This window comes from Macaca fascicularis, chromosome 7, assembly GCF_037993035.2.
Source record: "Macaca fascicularis isolate 582-1 chromosome 7, T2T-MFA8v1.1".
NCBI lineage: Eukaryota > Metazoa > Chordata > Mammalia > Primates > Cercopithecidae > Macaca > Macaca fascicularis.
In genome coordinates this window covers 75,962,954-75,980,014 of record NC_088381.1, presented here as the reverse complement: position 1 = coordinate 75,980,014, position 17,061 = coordinate 75,962,954, and the positions used below count along the sequence as shown (strand labels likewise).

The 17,061-nt window shown below is 42.2% G+C and overlaps 1 protein-coding gene across 5 annotated transcripts in view; it reads right to left on the bottom strand.

The window, feature by feature from the left end:
- The window catches only part of SV2B (synaptic vesicle glycoprotein 2B), a 188,541-nt gene that overhangs the window by 70,072 nt on the left and 101,408 nt on the right, over positions 1–17,061 (bottom strand). For 4 of the 5 annotated variants that reach the window (XM_065548468.2, XM_065548467.2, XM_065548472.2 and 1 more), the window contains one exon: positions 4,721–5,553. The exons of the other annotated variant lie outside the window; for it this stretch is intronic. In XM_065548468.2, coding sequence (XP_065404540.1) covers positions 4,721–5,171 — 451 coding nt within the window. In that variant the 5' untranslated portion in view covers positions 5,172–5,553. The remainder of the gene's footprint in view (positions 1–4,720; positions 5,554–17,061) is intronic. 5 annotated transcript variants of the gene reach the window in all.

The following is a 17,061-nucleotide window of genomic DNA, read 5'->3' as shown; positions in this document are numbered from 1 at the left end:
TAAATCTAATCAGATTAGAAAGACAATTCCAGAAACTCCAGAGCCAATTCAGAAAACTCATCCTCAAAATTCTGCTCCTCTAGAAGCACTCTTAGTACCAAAATCACTGGGGTAGAGTGATCATCCTAAACCACAGGCCCCATCTTATCACCTCCTTCCTCAAAGGCATATTTCGTAGCTCCCCATTAAACAGCTCTCCATTGCTGGTGGGATCAACTCCACACTCCTAAACATGATAATCCGTTGCCAGTGATGTCATTTGTAAGAACCAAATGGCTTACCCTGCCACATAGCCTTGAGCTTCCTAAGTTTAGTCATTTCTTTGGGTGATTTTTCTTTTACATACCCAGAAAATGCATAATTATCACATAAAAGGTTAAAATATATGTGGATTCACTCATCAACCACCTAAAATTGTGGAATCTCAGAAGAAAGACTTCAGATTGGCCCAAGGTCACACAATCATTAATAGGGCAATTGCAAAAACAAATCTCCTAATTCTAGAACCACTCCCCCAAGCTCAAGCTCTATCCCTTTACACTGTCTTTGTTTCCTTCCTATCTGAATAAAAGTGGTAAGACTGAATATTGCATTGCACGATTATATTGTGGTGTTTGTATTTAACATCTCTGTGTGACCTCCATTTCCGCCATTAGAATAAAACTCATTGAGTGCCAGGACTTTGTCTCCTTGTATTGCTATAAACCAGAGGAGTACCAGGCGTGTGGTAATGTTCAATCATTTTTTAAAAGAATGGATGAAGACTTTAACAAATGAATGCCTTCTCCTTCATTGAGAGTTGAAAGAGACCAACTGCTGGACACTAGGCAGGGTTGAGCCTTCAATGTCAACAACATACTCACAGACCTTTTTCTTCCCCAAGTGAGAGTTCCAGATGAGGATCCAACAAAACATAATGCTCAAGAGAAGTAAACTTTCATCTTTCTAAACGCTCAGAAAAATAGGACAGCAGCACCCAGATATTTTTGTCACCTGGCCAAGGGATATTTATTTATTTTCTGAACTGATTCATTAACTTCCAGGAAAAAAATAACAAAATATCCTATGATTTGACACTTGAATTTGGGAATGGAGATTTCTCTTACTGAATTCCTTTCCTGGGTCATCAAGTAGAAGTCTAGTGTAAAGACATCACTTTCAGAGAGTTTCTTTTTCTTTTCTTTTCTTTTTTTTTTTCTTTTTTTTTTTTTTAATGAGACGAGTTGTCACTCTCTCACCCAGGCTGGAGCACAGTGGCACAATGATAGCTCACTGCAACCTCCGCCTCTTGGGCGCAAGCAATCCTCCCACCTCAGCCTCTCGAGTAGCTGGAACTACAGGCATGCACCACCGTATCTGGCTAATTTCTTTTGTATTTTGTAGACACGGGTTTCACCATGTTTCCCAGGCTGATCTCAAACTCCTGGGATCAAGTTATCCTCCCACCTCGGCCTCCCAAAGCACTGGGATTACAGGCATGAGCCACCACACCCAACCAGAGAGTTTCTTTTTAACACAGAGAGAGGATGGGGAAAGAGAGATCTGAGTTAGCAGCACTCAAACATAAACAGCCTTTTTACCAGCTGAGGTAGGATAGCTTGACCTTAGACTGGCTGAAAGAAATTTGCAGTCTCACCTGAGAAAATCTGTTCCTGAATCATTATCAAGCAATGAGTTTAGTAATAATAACAACCACAATTAACGATGTTAACTAAGATATCTTGAGCACTGATTAGGTCCAGGTACTGTTTTAGCCATGTTAAATGGATTAACCTCATTTAATTCCCCAAAAAAATCCTATGAAGTAGATACAATTATTATCTCCATTTTGCAAACAAGGAAACCAAGGCACAGAGAAGCCAGGCAACTTGCCGAAAATCACGCTACTAAGAAATGGCACAGCAAGGACTCAAACCCAAGCAACTGGCTCCAGAGCCACACTGCTTCATCATCTCACTGCAGGTATAGTTCACTGCAAATGCCAGAAGGCAGAATGGCAGAATATAAAGTAACAAGAACTAATCGTTGTTGAGGGGGCACCAAGTGCTGGTTGCTTTACACCTACATTATCTCATTTAGTCCTCACAGCACTGTATTACTGCTCTTATTCTACAGATGGAAACACCAAGAATTAGAGGAGTCATCACTTGCCCAAGGTCACTAGCAAATCGACGACATACAGGACACACCCAGTTGCCTAGAGGTCGGACTCCAGTGCCCACATCATTATCAGCACACCATGCTCCCTTTCTTCTGGAAGCAGTCTGGTGTTCCAAGCAATCTATAAGGTGCTTGATGACACAGACAGTGGCCTGTGCATGGCATGACCTCCTTCCCACAAACCAGGCATGAGAGAAAGGCAGTGTGATGTGGCAGAATGGGCCCAGACTTTTAAGTCAAATAGACCTGGGGTCAAACCCCTGCTTGACACTTACGAACTATGTGACCTTAGATAAAACTCTCTGAATCTGGGTCTGCATGTTTACACTGAAGGACAAAGATCATCTAGCTGACATGGTGACTCTGAAGGTTCCATGTGACCGTGTGTGGAAATTCTGGCCTCATGAAATCCTCAAATCATCCAGCCCCCTGGATCCATTTAGACATTCATTTTCTTGACCACAAAGAGGGTCCCATGAGTGCACAGGAAGTCCATCTATGTTCAGAGGGTCTGCCTTCTCCTCTTGGGCTGAGTCACAGCATCTTCTGGGCAGACACTAAGAGCAAAATTACAAAAACCTGGACTCCCCAGATTAAGACCATGTTCCCGCAACTCCCAGCATTTGCCCTAAGAGCCGGCAAGGGCTGCAACCATACTGCAGCTCTGTTAATGAGGCTGCTAGGCACCACGGTGCCAGAGAGACCAGCAGGGCATGAAATCATTACCGACGTTGCCAATTTGGACTCACAGGGACCCATGGTTTCAGTTGGGAATGCTGCAAAACAAATTAATGTCTTGGAAATGTTTACATCAGTTGGAGATGGTTTTGTTTTGTTTGGGGTTTTTGGTTTTTATCGGTTGTTTGTTGGTTGGTTGGTTGGTTTTGTCCTTTAAAAAAAATCTACTATTTATACCTAAAAGCAGGTAGCAGAATTTTTTAATATGAAAAAGAATTACACTAAAATTATATTGGTGTTTAAAAACTCTAGGTAATATCCTTGCTTCTCAAGCCCTTCCTTCTGTTTGCATATACTCTGTTTCTTTTGGTGCCCTCATGGTTATATCTGACATAGTTCTAATCATTTTAAATGGCCCTTTAGTTAAACACAAATGTGTAAAACCATTTTAAAAAGCCCCCAGGAACAATTCTTTATGCAGATGTCCTTTATTTGATATCTCAGTTTTATTTACAGTGGCCCTAATTCAGGGGATTGCAAACTGCAGCCCGCAGGCTAAATCTGGCCCACTGACCATTTTTTCGTAAATAAAGTCTAATTGGAACACAGTCACGCCCATTTGTTTACATGTTGTTCAAAGCTGCTATTGTGCTACCGTGGCAGAGTTGAGTGGTTGTGACAGAGACCATCTGGGTCTGCAAAGTCTACAATATCTACTATCTGGGTCTTTACAGAACTGTTTGCTAGCTGTTGTTCTATAGCAAATATTGGGGATCTGAATTGCACCAGGTATTTCATAGAGACTGTCCCTACAGTAACTAAATAATTCTCTGTGTTTGTTAATGTCTGTTTGTTCAACTACATGCAAATTATCTGAGAGACAAAAGCTTTTTTCTTCCCAGGTCCTGAGCACCGAGTCTAGCATAAGGTAAATCAATAAAAAATATTTGTTGAATGAAGGAGCTGAATTGCTAGATAGATTTTGAGCTCTTCAGGGTCACAAGCATGTCCTGGTCTTGAATGAGACCTTGACTCATAGTTCTCAATAACTGCATGTTTGCTGCACAATTAATTCCATGGACTCTAAGTTTAGAGGCTAGATACGTTTTGCAGGACATTTGGTGACTAAAGACAAATGCTTGTCCATATGATGATGAATGTTTTCTACATCACACCATTTGTGCATATCCTCTCTCTAATTTCACAAATCGTCTCTGCCTCAGCCTGATGCTGATGCTTGGCTCTGATGATGCTGATCTCTTAATTGATTTGCAAAGCTGTTCCTCTATCCTGCAGAATCCATCTGTGCTTCACAGCATGGTTCCCAACAGCCTGCAGGGACTCCACTGGTGTGCTCAAGTCCACCATTCATCCCCAGGGTATGTGGGCATTCAGCCTACTAACATTTATGTACATGAGAAACCAGGAACAGACACCATCAGATTCTGGAAAGACACAGAGAGAAGAACCAAGTGGAAGACACCAGCCAGAGGTCTCTTCCCAAATATATTTGTCATTTGGACATGGAAGAAGGTTTAATTTGCCACTCCCACATTTGCCACTCCCAAAATGTAGTTGTCATTTGGACATCGAAGAAGGTTTAATGAGAAGAAGAAAGAAATCTGACTCTCAAGGAGGCAACAAGATCTGGAAAGCAAACTAAGAGCTCAGAAGTCAGATAGACCTCAATAGAAATCTAAGTTCCAAGACTTATTAGCTGTGCAAACTTAAGCCAATCAATTGATTTCTCTAAGATAAAAATTCCTTAACAGCAAAATGGGTACATTGTGATATATTTAAAGTGCCTAATAGTGACAGATACTACATAAATTTTACTTCTCCTTCCCTTTCATTGGAGGGATCATTGGAAATTTCCACTTACCTAGCATTCCTTTTTTGGAACTGGACAGACACATGTCCTTCTCTGCACTGGGCAGGGCAAAACTCACCACGAACACTTCCACTCCATCGGCCATCAGGGCCAAACCTAAGACGAAAAAGAGGATCCACTGGAAGCGGCCATGGCCACACTCATCCATGATGGTCTCATACTGGTGGGCCAACTGCTCCTCATCTTCCAGCCTCTCAGCCATCAGGTCTGTCTGGCCCCGAAGGCTGTCCATTCTGGAGGGCGCCATCTTGGCCTGCTTGGCCTTGACATCATCTGGGTGAGGGATACCCTGGTACTCGCCCTCATAGATCTCGTCTTCCTCATCATGACCTTCGGTGACATCACTCTGTGCATCTTCTTCTGGGTTGGACTCATTGCCACGGTAATAGCCATCACTGGGGGCATAGCCCCCATAGTTGTCCTGATACTTGTAGTCATCCATTCCTTGGTTCTGCGACTGCTTGGTTGCCACTTGAGCTATATCCCTCGCTCTGTGGTAGAGGTTTGGGCTATTTCAATAACCATCACGCATTATGTAGTTCAAATGTGAAATATGTTCATGTGACTTCTTAGGTGAAAGTCACACTCGTTTTCTCACCCCTTTATCTCTCAAATCAACCAGATTTGTGCGAACACAACCTAAATATCCTTTTGCACTCGATATCTATTGGAAGTCTGGAAAGTTTCAAGCTCTGGTCTCCTTTAGAGACTCAGAAGTGTTGTGTTGGGAAGTGTTGATTAGAAATGGATCTAGCTGTTTTTCTTGACAGGGACTTGGCAGACTGCGTGCTGGCCTGATTTGTCCTGCCACCGAAGGTTATGCCCTGAGAACAGAGAGAAGGGATAGAGAAGAATGTTACAAAAGGTTGAAATTCTAACAAAATACTCTCAGAATTAAGCCAATATATTCGGTAATGCCAATGCCTCATGTGTAAGGTGGGGAAAATCTTGATCAGAGATTCAAATTTCTATCAACTGAATGAGGATTGAGTCAGTGAGGCTGGAGGCTAAGGGAGAAGGAACCGTGGTCAGAGAAGCCCTTTGAAGCTCTAATTGACCCATGAAAGAGGTCAAATCTTATGCAAGTTAGAAGAAATACCTAATGTAAATGTCAAGTTAATGGGTGCAGCGAACCAACATGGCACATGTATACATATGTAACAAACCTGCACGTTGTGCACATGTACCCTAGAACTTAAAGAACAATAATAATAAAATTTAAAAAAATTAAAAATCTTATGCAAGAATGGAATATAAAGTGGTCAAGGGATTTTCACTCTAAGATAATTTTGTGTTATGGATTTTCTATTACAACTTATCAAGCCTTTGGCAATAGTGGAGGTTTTTAGAGCTCAGTTTCTGCTATGAAAATGCCAGCTTTTCTAACTTTGTCATGAAGTGGCTGTACAATTTAACATCTAGAAATGTATGGCAAAAAAATAAATAAATAAATAGCTGGAAACATTTTTCTTGAGTCCCAGCTTACTTTTGAGACTCAGCATTGTGGTTCAAAGACCACTCTGTCCTCACATGAGGCTTAAACAGGCAGCAACAGGGGGCTGAGGATACAGCCAGATGACCTGGGTCTGAAACTCAATTCTGCTGCACAATGGACCATGCGACCATGCACGCATCTTTCCGAGTCCCAATTTTCTCATGTATAAAATGGGATAACAATAGTACTTATTCAAAAGGTTGTGCATAAAGTGCTTAGAATAATGCCTGGTCTGCACAGGTAAACACTATTTAAGCCTTGACATGAGTGCTGCTTTTTTCTTTTTTCTTTTTCCTAGTTCCATTTCTGGACACCAGGAGGCAATGTTGTCTAGAGTCAAGATCTCATCCTATATCCCAATTCCAGTCAGAGTCCCTCTGTTGACTCCTTGGCCCAGTGGATTCTCATTGTGCCTAGAATCTCAGGTTTCACAAGGCTTGGGGCCACCATTTATTGTGGCCTACTGTGTGCCAGAGAGTGTGCTAAGTGTATCACATCTCTTATCCGTAATTCTCACAACAGCAAAGAAAGAAAGAAAAAAAAATCTGTATCTTCATTTGAGAGATAATCAAACTGTCTCAGAGTGGGTTAGTAACTCGATCAAGGTCACAGCACTAGGACCAGGTCACTGGTCCCAAAGCCAACTCTTTCCTCATGCTTCTCAAATGCTATCCCGAGGGACTCACATTAAATCACCTGGGGAGCTTTAAAAATACAGATTCCCACAGTGTAATGAAGAAGGGCTGGTTCAAGCTCAGAAATCCAAATTTGCACACAGCTCTCTCCAAGTGGCTCTGAGGCCCCGCCTCACTGAGTCAGGTGAGTGGAGTCAGGTGAGTGGAGTTAGCCCCCCTCAGGACTAGGCGTCAGCCCCTCCTACACCCCCTGTGCTCCCAGTGCTCCCAGCTGCTAGACCCTTAATAGGGATGATGCTCGGACCTCCATACATTGAGGCTGCCAGAAACTCATGCCCCAGGTCAAACCACCTGGCGACAGTACAGACCCCATCAACCTTTACAGGCCTCCCTGTCACACCTGAAATCCACTGTCCTTTTACCATGCTCAGCAGATGTCACCTCACAAAGGATTGGACACACTTGTCCTCACCATGGCTACTTGACTCCTCCCTTTGCCCACAGACCATCCCTGGGCCATCTGCCCCACACCTGCTTCCTGGCCCTCCTGGTCTTCAGCCCTGGACAGACTCCAGCACTGAAACCCATCTGACTCAGACAACACAACGCATTTCCTTCCGAGAGGATAGAAACCAGTGGTTCTCAAACATTGCAGGGTGAAGCACCACTCAGAACATGGGCAGATCAACAGAAATGCCAATTCCAGGACCCCTCCCTGAAAGACACTGAATCTGCAGGATGGGGGCAGGGCCTTGCAATCTGCATTTTCCACAAACAACACCAGGAATCCAGGACTGCACTTTGAAAAACAGTGCCAAAGAAGCCAGCAACAAATACTTACTAAGAAATGATTCGCACTCTACTCTTTCTGATTTTTCACCATCTCCAGTAAATAAATTTCTATTAGACCATGTTGGCTTGAACCATGTCAGATTAATATTCTAAATCTGTTTTTATTACATCTATTTAGGGACCACCAGAGGAATATAAGTCACATGTAAACAGCAGGAGAGTTTGCAGAGTGCTATAAAAACAGGGAAAGAACACCAATTGACTGAGACCCGGTGTGTTATTTCCATCCCGGGGGCCCTATAACAACGTCGTGAACTAGAAGCGACAGACTTACAATTCCAAAAGTACTTGTGGGACTCACCACTCAGGACAAAGGTTCTGGGAGTTGCTTTGCAGAAAGAAGAGGATCTTCATCAAAACTAACTCCACTCACCTGATCCAGTTAAAAGAACTGCTGTGAATGTCAAGTGCAGTGGAGGGAAGGGGAATCACTGTCCAGTGATTTTTCATTTCTATTTCATTTAAGAAATAAAACTATTAATCATTTTCAATGGTACTGGCTGAATTGTGTCTCTATAGCATGAAGGTATGTTGAAATTCTGACTGCTGGTACCTCAAAATGTGATCTTATTTGGAAATAGAGTCTTTACAGTGGTGATCAAGTTAAGATGAGATCATTCGGATGGGTCCTAATCCAATATGACTGGTGTCTTTACAAAAGGACACAGAGACAGACATGCTCAAAAGGAAGACAATGTGAAGACCCAAGACAAATGCCATCTACAAGCCTAAGGCTTCCCAACCTGCAACAGATTCTCTCTCACAGCTCTCAGAAGGAATCAACGGTGTTGACACCCTGATTCTGAACATCTAAGCTCCAGAGTTATGAAACAAATAAATTTCGGTGGTTCAAACCATCCAATCAGTAGTATTTTTTATGACAGACCCAGGAAACTAATACATTCAACAAGTCTAGTGTTTATCAAATAACAAAATCAAACAGCTATGATAAAACAACCACAAGTGCAACTGAACTGAGTACTGAGGTGAGCATTTTATAAGCAATACCTCATTTATTCTTACAGCCAATAGTAAAACAAGATTATTCTCTCCATTTCACAGATTAAGAAACTGAGGACTAAGAAGATTGAAGAATGTGCCCAAATTAACACAGAGAATCAATATCGGGCTTGGATTTGAAATCCACGTTCAAACAGAATATTAGGGATGATGATACAAAGTGAAAGAAACGAAGATGCCAAGAATATAAGTCAACGTCACACGCTGAGTAGCTGGTAGAGCTCACATTGACATTGAGCTTCCAACTCTTTGGCTAGGGTTTGCTCACCCATCCTCAACAAACATGTCCTGGGATCTTGATGCTGAAGCATTACAGGAACTGTGACATGACTTGATCCCCATTCTCAGAAGATTTACCCCTCATGAGAGAGTTAGATTAAAACAACACAAAGCATCATGCAGTAATAAAAATTACAATCTCGATTATTAATAACAGTATCTTCCATTTATTGAATACTTGCCTTGAGGCTTTGTGCCAGCTACTGTTCTAAGTTTACCATGTGCTTTACATCTTTTAACCTGCACAAGAACTGTGTGAGGTGGGACTATTATTGTGCCCATTTTACAGAAAATAAGACTGAGACCGAAGAACTTAGATAGATGACACAGGGTCACAGACATTTGTTCTCCAAGGGGTTCCAAAGGAAGGAGGGGTCCTATGGGCCGGGATCTGCTGAAATAGTATCCTAGAGGTAGTGGGGATGTCCAAGGGCAGGAAAGGGCTCAGAGAAACAAACAATGGAGAGGAAGGCATGGCAGGCTGGAGGACAAGTCGACACAGAGGCATGGAGGCAGGATGGCTTTGCTTGTCTTGGCAGCAGTGAAGAGGCCAGGTGGCCTACAGCAGTTGATCCAAGAGCGGGAGGTTATGGGAGACATGATGCGGAAGGAAATAGAAGTCAGTGTGAATACACTGCTCAGGGTTTGAAATTTTCTTTGAGAAAAGAGAGCCAGTGAAGGCTGTTAAACTGGACACAGCAGTGCAGTGCAGCAGGGCAGGGCTCTGGAAAGATCCTTCTCATGGGGATGTGCTCCTGGTTTTTAATAAAAATTCTAACAACAATGAAACCAGGTAGAAGCTTTCATGTATGCGTGTGTGTGTGTGTGTGTGTGCGCGCGCACACGCGTGCACGTGTGTGTACATGCTTGGTAATAGTCCAGAGGAGAGGTGAGGTCTGGACCAAGGGGGTGGCCATGGGGCTGGAAGGATAGACACAAGAGGACTCCCACAGGAGAACACATGGTGCATTTCCTATTAGGTGAGGAGGAAAGGCCGAGAGTGACTAGAACAATGATGACCCTAAGGAGCCAAATTCTGGACTGGAAACCTTTCCAGCATCCTATATAATTCCTGTGTAATTAAGATTTTAAAAAATCTTTTTTCAGGCTGATCCACCTTTTCGGTATGATTGTGGGATGTACAACAGAGACTCTGGTCTCAGAGGGTCCAGGTTCCAATCCTGACTCTGCCACATCTACTACCTGCATGCAAGCTACTAACTGCTCTGTGCCCCAGTTTCCTCATCTGTAAAATGGTTATAGTAGGGTCATTGTGAGAATTCAGTTGAGATCATCCATGAAGAGTGCTCAGCACAGTGCCTGGCACAGATGTGATCAATTTAAATCTCATCTAATAGCTATTATTGTTGTTGTCATCATAATTATTGTCTGGACATGGGGGCTCACACCTGCAATCCCAGTACTTTAGGAGGCAGAGGTGGGAGGATTGCTTGATTCCAGGAGTTTGAGACCAGCCTGAGCAACATGGTAAAACTCTGTCTCTACAAAAAATACAAAAAGTCAGCCAGGCGTGGTTGTGCACACCTGTAATCCCAGTTCCTCAGGAGGCAGAGGACGGAAGATCAATTGATCCCAGGAGGTGGAGGTTGCAGTGAGCCAAGATCATGTCACTGCACTCCAACCTGGGTGAAAGAGAGAGATCCCCATCTCAAAAAATAAAATAAATTAATAAAAATTTAAAATAAAATAAAAATTATGATTATTATCTAAGTATTAGCAATTAAAATGTAGCCAAGTTCTAAGCTCGAGCCCAGCCTCATGCCCCATGAGATTTGGGGCCCATCAGGACTGGGCTAGGAAACCAAGTACAGAGAAAAACAAACTAACACTGAGTCACTCATAAAAACAACTACTTCCCATGCTGCTAACCTCTTAAGCATCCTCCTTTAACTTTTACATTCTATTAGCCTCCACATCTATGCTATATGACTCAAAATCATTGTACAGCAAACTCTTGCTTGTTACTAAATATCACAGAGAACAAAGTTAAATATAATATTATAATGAAATGATGTAATGCTTCCCAAAATCTGTTCTGTAGAACATTAGGCCTTTAATATTCTCATATCAGTGAAAACTAGAATTCCAAGAGCAAGTAAGTTTGGGAAACACAGCATCTTCTATTCACTATTCTCTTTTGGAAATTCACAATGCACATTGCTGTATTAAAGGCCATGAGAAGGCCTGAATAAAAACCTGCTGAACACCACAGTAAGATACCACTACACATCCATTAGAATAGCTCTAATTAACAGACAGACAATAGCAAATGTTGGCTAGGATGTGATGAACTGGAACCCTCAGAAACTGACAGTGGGCATGTAAAATAGCCTTTGGAAAATAGTTTGGCAGTTTCTTAAAATGTCAAACATACATTTACCAAATAATCCAGCAGTTCCATTCTGAGAATCTACCCAAGATAAAAAAAAATATATGCCCACACAAAGACTTGGACACAAATGTTAATAGCAATATTATTTATAATTGCCCCAAACTGGAAACAGTGCAAATGTCCACCAGCTGATGAATGGATAAACCAAATGCAGTGCAATGGAATACTGATTAGCAATAAAAAAAGAAACAAATTACTAATACAAACTACAACCTGCGTGAACATTATGTCAAATGAAAGAAGCTAAACACAAAAGACCGGGTGTTGTATGATTCCATTTATATGAAATATCCAGAATAGGCAAATCCATAGACAGAAAGTAGATTGGTGGTTGCCCAGCACGGTGGGTGACAGTGGGGAATGAGTGTAAGTAAACTTGAGGGAATTCAGGGGTATGGGGAGGGTGTTGATGGGAATGTTCTAAAACTGGATTATAGTGATGATTGTACAATTCTATGAATTTACTAAAAATCATCGAATTGAACACTTACAATGAGTGGATTTTATGGTATATAAAATATACCTCAATAAAGCTGCCGTCCCCACCACCTCCTCCAAAAAAAAACTATTTAACCTATTAAAATCAGTATTTCGGCCGGGCGCGGTGGCTCACGCCTGTAATCCCAGCACTTTGGGAGGCCGAGACAGGCGGATCACGAGGTCAGGAGATCGAGACCATCCTGGCTAACACGGTGAAACCCCGTCTCTACTAAAAAATACAAAAAACTAGCCGGGCGAGGTGGCGGGCGCCTATAGTCCCAGCTACTCGGGAGGCTGAGGCAGGAGAATGGCGTGAACCCGGGAGGCGGAGCTTGCAGTGAGCTGAGATCCGGCCACTGCACTCCAGCCTGGGTGACAGAGCGAGACTCCGTCTCAAAAAAAAAAATAAAATAAAAAAATAAAATAAAATAAAATAAAATAAAATAAAATCAGTATTTCCCACTATCATGGGCTTCTTTTTCATTGGAATCCTCATTGACATCCATGGAATACAGGCTGTTCTAAATAAAGATTTTTTTTCACTAGAATCTAAGCTCCATTCATCCCAGGATTTTGTCATGTCTTGAGAACCCATTTGGCAAGCATCCTGGAGTCTATCTGCATGAGGGACCAAGAGTTTCCTATTGGAAGAGAGAATTAAAGGAAGGATAATTCTGAACCTTTTCACCAGGCTCCGTCCAATCTTGATGGTGTATCAAGAGACCAGAATGTGCCCAGGTGCAGTGGCTCATGCCTGTACTCCCAGCACTTTGGGAGGCCAAGTTGGGTGGATCACCAGAGACCAGAAGTTTGAGACAAGCCTGGGCAACATGGAGAAAGTCCATCTCTAAAAAACGTACAAAAATAAGCTGGATGTGATGGTGCACACCTGTAGTGCAGCTACTAGGGAGGCTGAGGTGGGGAGGATGGCTTGAGTGGCTTGAACCCGGGAGGCGGAGGTTGCAGTAAGCATACCACTGCACTCCAGCCTGGGCAACAGAGAAAGACCATGTCTCAAAAACAAAGAAAGAAAGAAGAGAGAGAGAGAGAAAGAAAGAGAGAGAGAGAGAAAGAGAGAGAAAGAGAGAGAGAAAGAGAGAAAGAGAGAGAGAAAGAGAGAAAGAAAGAAAGAAAGAAAGAAAGAAAGAAAGAAAGAAAGAAAGAAAGAAAGAAAGAAAAAGCCTGCCCAAAATGTAGCAACTCTGTTGTGAACAATAACAAAGATGGTCCCCTTAGCCAAGATACCAGTATCCTCAGGGCCCACCCATGGAGAGCTGAGCACATCTGGTAGTCCTTTTAGCAGGAGTCAGTAGCATCTGTGACTTGAGTTGCAGTTGGCTTTGACAAGAGATTCACCCCAATGAGTCGGGGCAGAAGAAGAAAACGGCAGACATCCCATGCTTAGAAGGACTGGACACCCTTGGGTGCTCCTGGAACTATTTGGCAGGAATTTGGTGGACACTGAGGCATTATAGGGATAAAGCCCAAGAAAATGTTATTTGAGAACCTTATTGTAATTCTATTTTATATAAAGAAGGAGAAGAGTCAACACACTCAGATGGGTACTAATGAGATGTTCACGTGTTAGCTTTGTGAAAAGGGGTGAGGCTCCAGACACACTCCCCCAAAATTTGGCACCTTGGCATTTGAGAAAATAGCAGAAGTGGGAGGGGCTTTTTTTTGGTTTTTTTGAGACAGAGTTTTGCTCTTCTTGCCTAGGCTGTAGTGCAATGGTGTGATCTTGGCTCACAGCAACCTCCGCCTCCTGGTTCAAGCCATTCTACTGCCTCAGCCTGTGGGATTGGCTTTCTATCCTTCCCCCTGCCCTTCTCCCCTAAAGCAGATTGTAAAAATGTGTTCTGACTTTCCTCTCAAGTAGGTCATAAAATCTTCATTCCAGCGGTGCCCACCCTATACCTAAAGGAAAAGAATATCCTTATCTCTGAAGACACAGGGACACAGTGATGAAACTGAGCAGATAGGCCTTGGTAAACTCCCCCGGCTCATTCTCATGAGACCATGCCCTTTTGTCCTCCAATCATGCTGCTGCACAACTGTCCAGAACAATAAACAGTTCTCCTGGTTTTCTGGGGAGTCTTCATTTCTGAAGGCTCCCATGTCACATAAAACTCATATTAAATAAATTTGTATGCTTTTCTCTTGTTAATCTGTCTTTTGTTATAGGGGTCTCAGCCATGATCCTGGCAACAATAAGAACAAATACCTTTACTTTAGCTCCCATCCTAATTGAGATGGTCATAGCAATAGTGAGTACTAAGCGAGGGCACGTGACTCCATACAAAGTAGAGTCTGTTGTGTTAGAGAAAATCCACTGGACAACTGGAGAGAGGACCTGAATCATAGTCCCATTCCTGCCATAAAGGCATTGAGGGAGCCCGAATGAAGTCACTCACCTTCTAGGGTTCTCAGCTCCTCGCCTCTCAATCAAGGGATTGTTTTGGATGATTTCTAAGACCCTGTCTAGCCATCTGACTCAATATTTTCTCATATATCTGTGAAAATGCTTTGAAGTATCTAAGTAATATATAATAACAGAATTATTATTATGTTAGAATATGACAGGATAATGTTTCTTTTGAGTTAAGAGCAACATTTACAAACTGATTAGCCATTTGTTTTGGCAATTTGGTGGCTGTTTATTCTTTTTTTATTATTATTATACTTTAAGTTCTAGGGTACATGTGCACAATGTGCAGGTTTGGAACATATGTATAAATGTGCCATGTTGGTGTGCTGCACCCATTAACTCATCATTTACATTAGGTATTTCTCCTAATGCTATCCCTCTCCCCTCCCCCTAAACATTTAGAATTACTCCAAGAGGTCCCATGGCATTGCACACGTATTTCTATTATCACATTATACTGGAATTATTGGTGTCTCTTTGTTTATGTGTCTCTCTCTGCCAGGAGACTGTGGGCAGGTCCAAGATAGATAAAGCACTGAATTTTACTTATCTTTGAGTCGCCAGAACCAAACAGAGTCTTGAACATAGAAGATTCTCAAAAAATGTTTGCTCAATGAACACAGTTAATTGTTATTCAGTGTCAGGCGTGGTGGCTCACACCTGGAATCCCAGCACTTTGGGATGCTGAGGTGGGCGGATCATTTGAGGTCAGGAGTTCAAGGCCAGCCTGGACAACATGGCGAAACCCCGTCCTCACTAAAAATACAATACTTAGCCGAGCATGGTGGCACATGCCTGTAACCCCAGCTATTCAGGATGCTGAGGCAGAAGAATCACTTGAACCCGGGAGGCAGAGGTTGCAGTGAACTGAGATTGTGCCACTGCATTCCAGCCTGGGCAACAAAGTGAGGATCTGTCTCAAAAAAAAAAAAAAAATATATATATATATATATAGTTACTCAGTGCCTCGCTGAAGTTGAAAATGGCCCATGAGACAGAATGTCCCTGCCTTGAGTGAATAGACGAACTGGTTTAATGTTATGCTTTACTTTTGCTAAAAAAATAAAAATACAAGTTAAATTGCCAGGCGCAGTGGCTAGCACTTTGGGAGGCCGAGGCAGGCAGATCACCTGAGGTCAGAAGTTCGAGACCAGCCTGACCAACAAGGAGAAACCCTGTCACTACTAAAATTACAAAATTAGCCGGGCATGGTGGCACATGCCTGTAATCTCAGCTACTCAGAAGGCTGAGGCAGGATAATCACTTGAACTCGGGAGGTGGAGGTTGCCATGAGTGGAGATTGCACCATTGCACTCCAGCCTGGACAACACAGCAAGACTCTGTCTCAAAAAACAAAAAAAAAAAAAAAAAAAAAAGAAAGAAAATTTACAAGTTAAATTAAAAGTTCAGTTCTTTGGACACACACAGAGCCATTTACTCTCACTTGCCTGTAGTCCTTCTATTTACATCCACAAGTTCCCAGCTAAGATTGCTGGGGCTGCAGTGGTTCTACCAACTGACTGCTTGAGTTACTTGTTATCAACTTTCTGACCATAAAAAATGTTTTAACCACCTGTGATGCTTCCTGAAATATCCTACTTGATGTTTCTGGGGTAGATTACATCAACCCGTGGGCTGAAAATACCAAGGCTTATTTGGCTGGTATGGGAGACAGTATTCTTTGAGGCTTCCAACAATTACTGCACTTGCCCCACTTACAACAGTGTTGGTTCATGAGTATTACGTTAAGAATACTTCTTTCTTCTAAGTGGAATCATCCATCTATTTTCTATTTTGTTAAAACAGAAAGCTAGTTTTCAAGGTGGGAGAAACAATTGATTATGAAATAAGAACCAAATCCTGCAAATTGTTTTGCTGGAGAAAAACACAAATACTTTAAAGTAACACCAAATACTTCAAAGTAATGTCAGACTTAGTTAGAATTTTCATAATGCTGTTTAGTTTTAAATACAAATGCAGAACAATAATTTATGGAGAAGTATGTTCATCAAACCATTATTTATTACAACAACCCTTGAAAACAAGCCATATGTCACATAACAAGGGTTAGGTAAATAAATATTAAGATATTTATACAGCTAAATCTTATGGGAATATAAGAAATATGTTTTTGAAGGACTTTTTAAGAAAAACAGAGAAAATGATGACACTACAATGCCAGGTAAAATGGTAGATAGATCATGTATTTATTGTTATACTAATAGTATCCATAATGTTATATGAATATGTATTTATACTGTGCAAATATTTCTAGCAGGATGATCTGTTAAGACGTTAATGTTTGCCTGTTATCCCCTGAAAAGTGTATTTTCTCTCTCTCTGTTCCTCTGTGTTCCAAAGCCAAGCCCGTATTTGTTTTCCAGTGTGCTCCTCAAACCACCTGCAGAAGAGAATCACCTGGTGCTAGGTAAATGCAGGCGCCCGGCCCCCATTCCAAAACTGCTAAAACAGAAGGAGGACTGAAATCTGCTTTATCTCCAAGTTCCCAAGGTAATTTTTGTGCTCACTCAAAGTCAAGAACCTCTGGCCTAAGCTCTTCTTACCCCAGGAAACAGTTTCATTGTGATTCAAGTACAAGGCCAAAGAAGACCTCACCCAAGCCTTCAGATAGTTAATTAGCTCTTTGCAGGAGCTAAGCGGTTAGGGAAGGGGATGAGGGGCTGGTGACTGGACCTGTGGAGATGCCCAACCACGAGGACAAAGACTCCT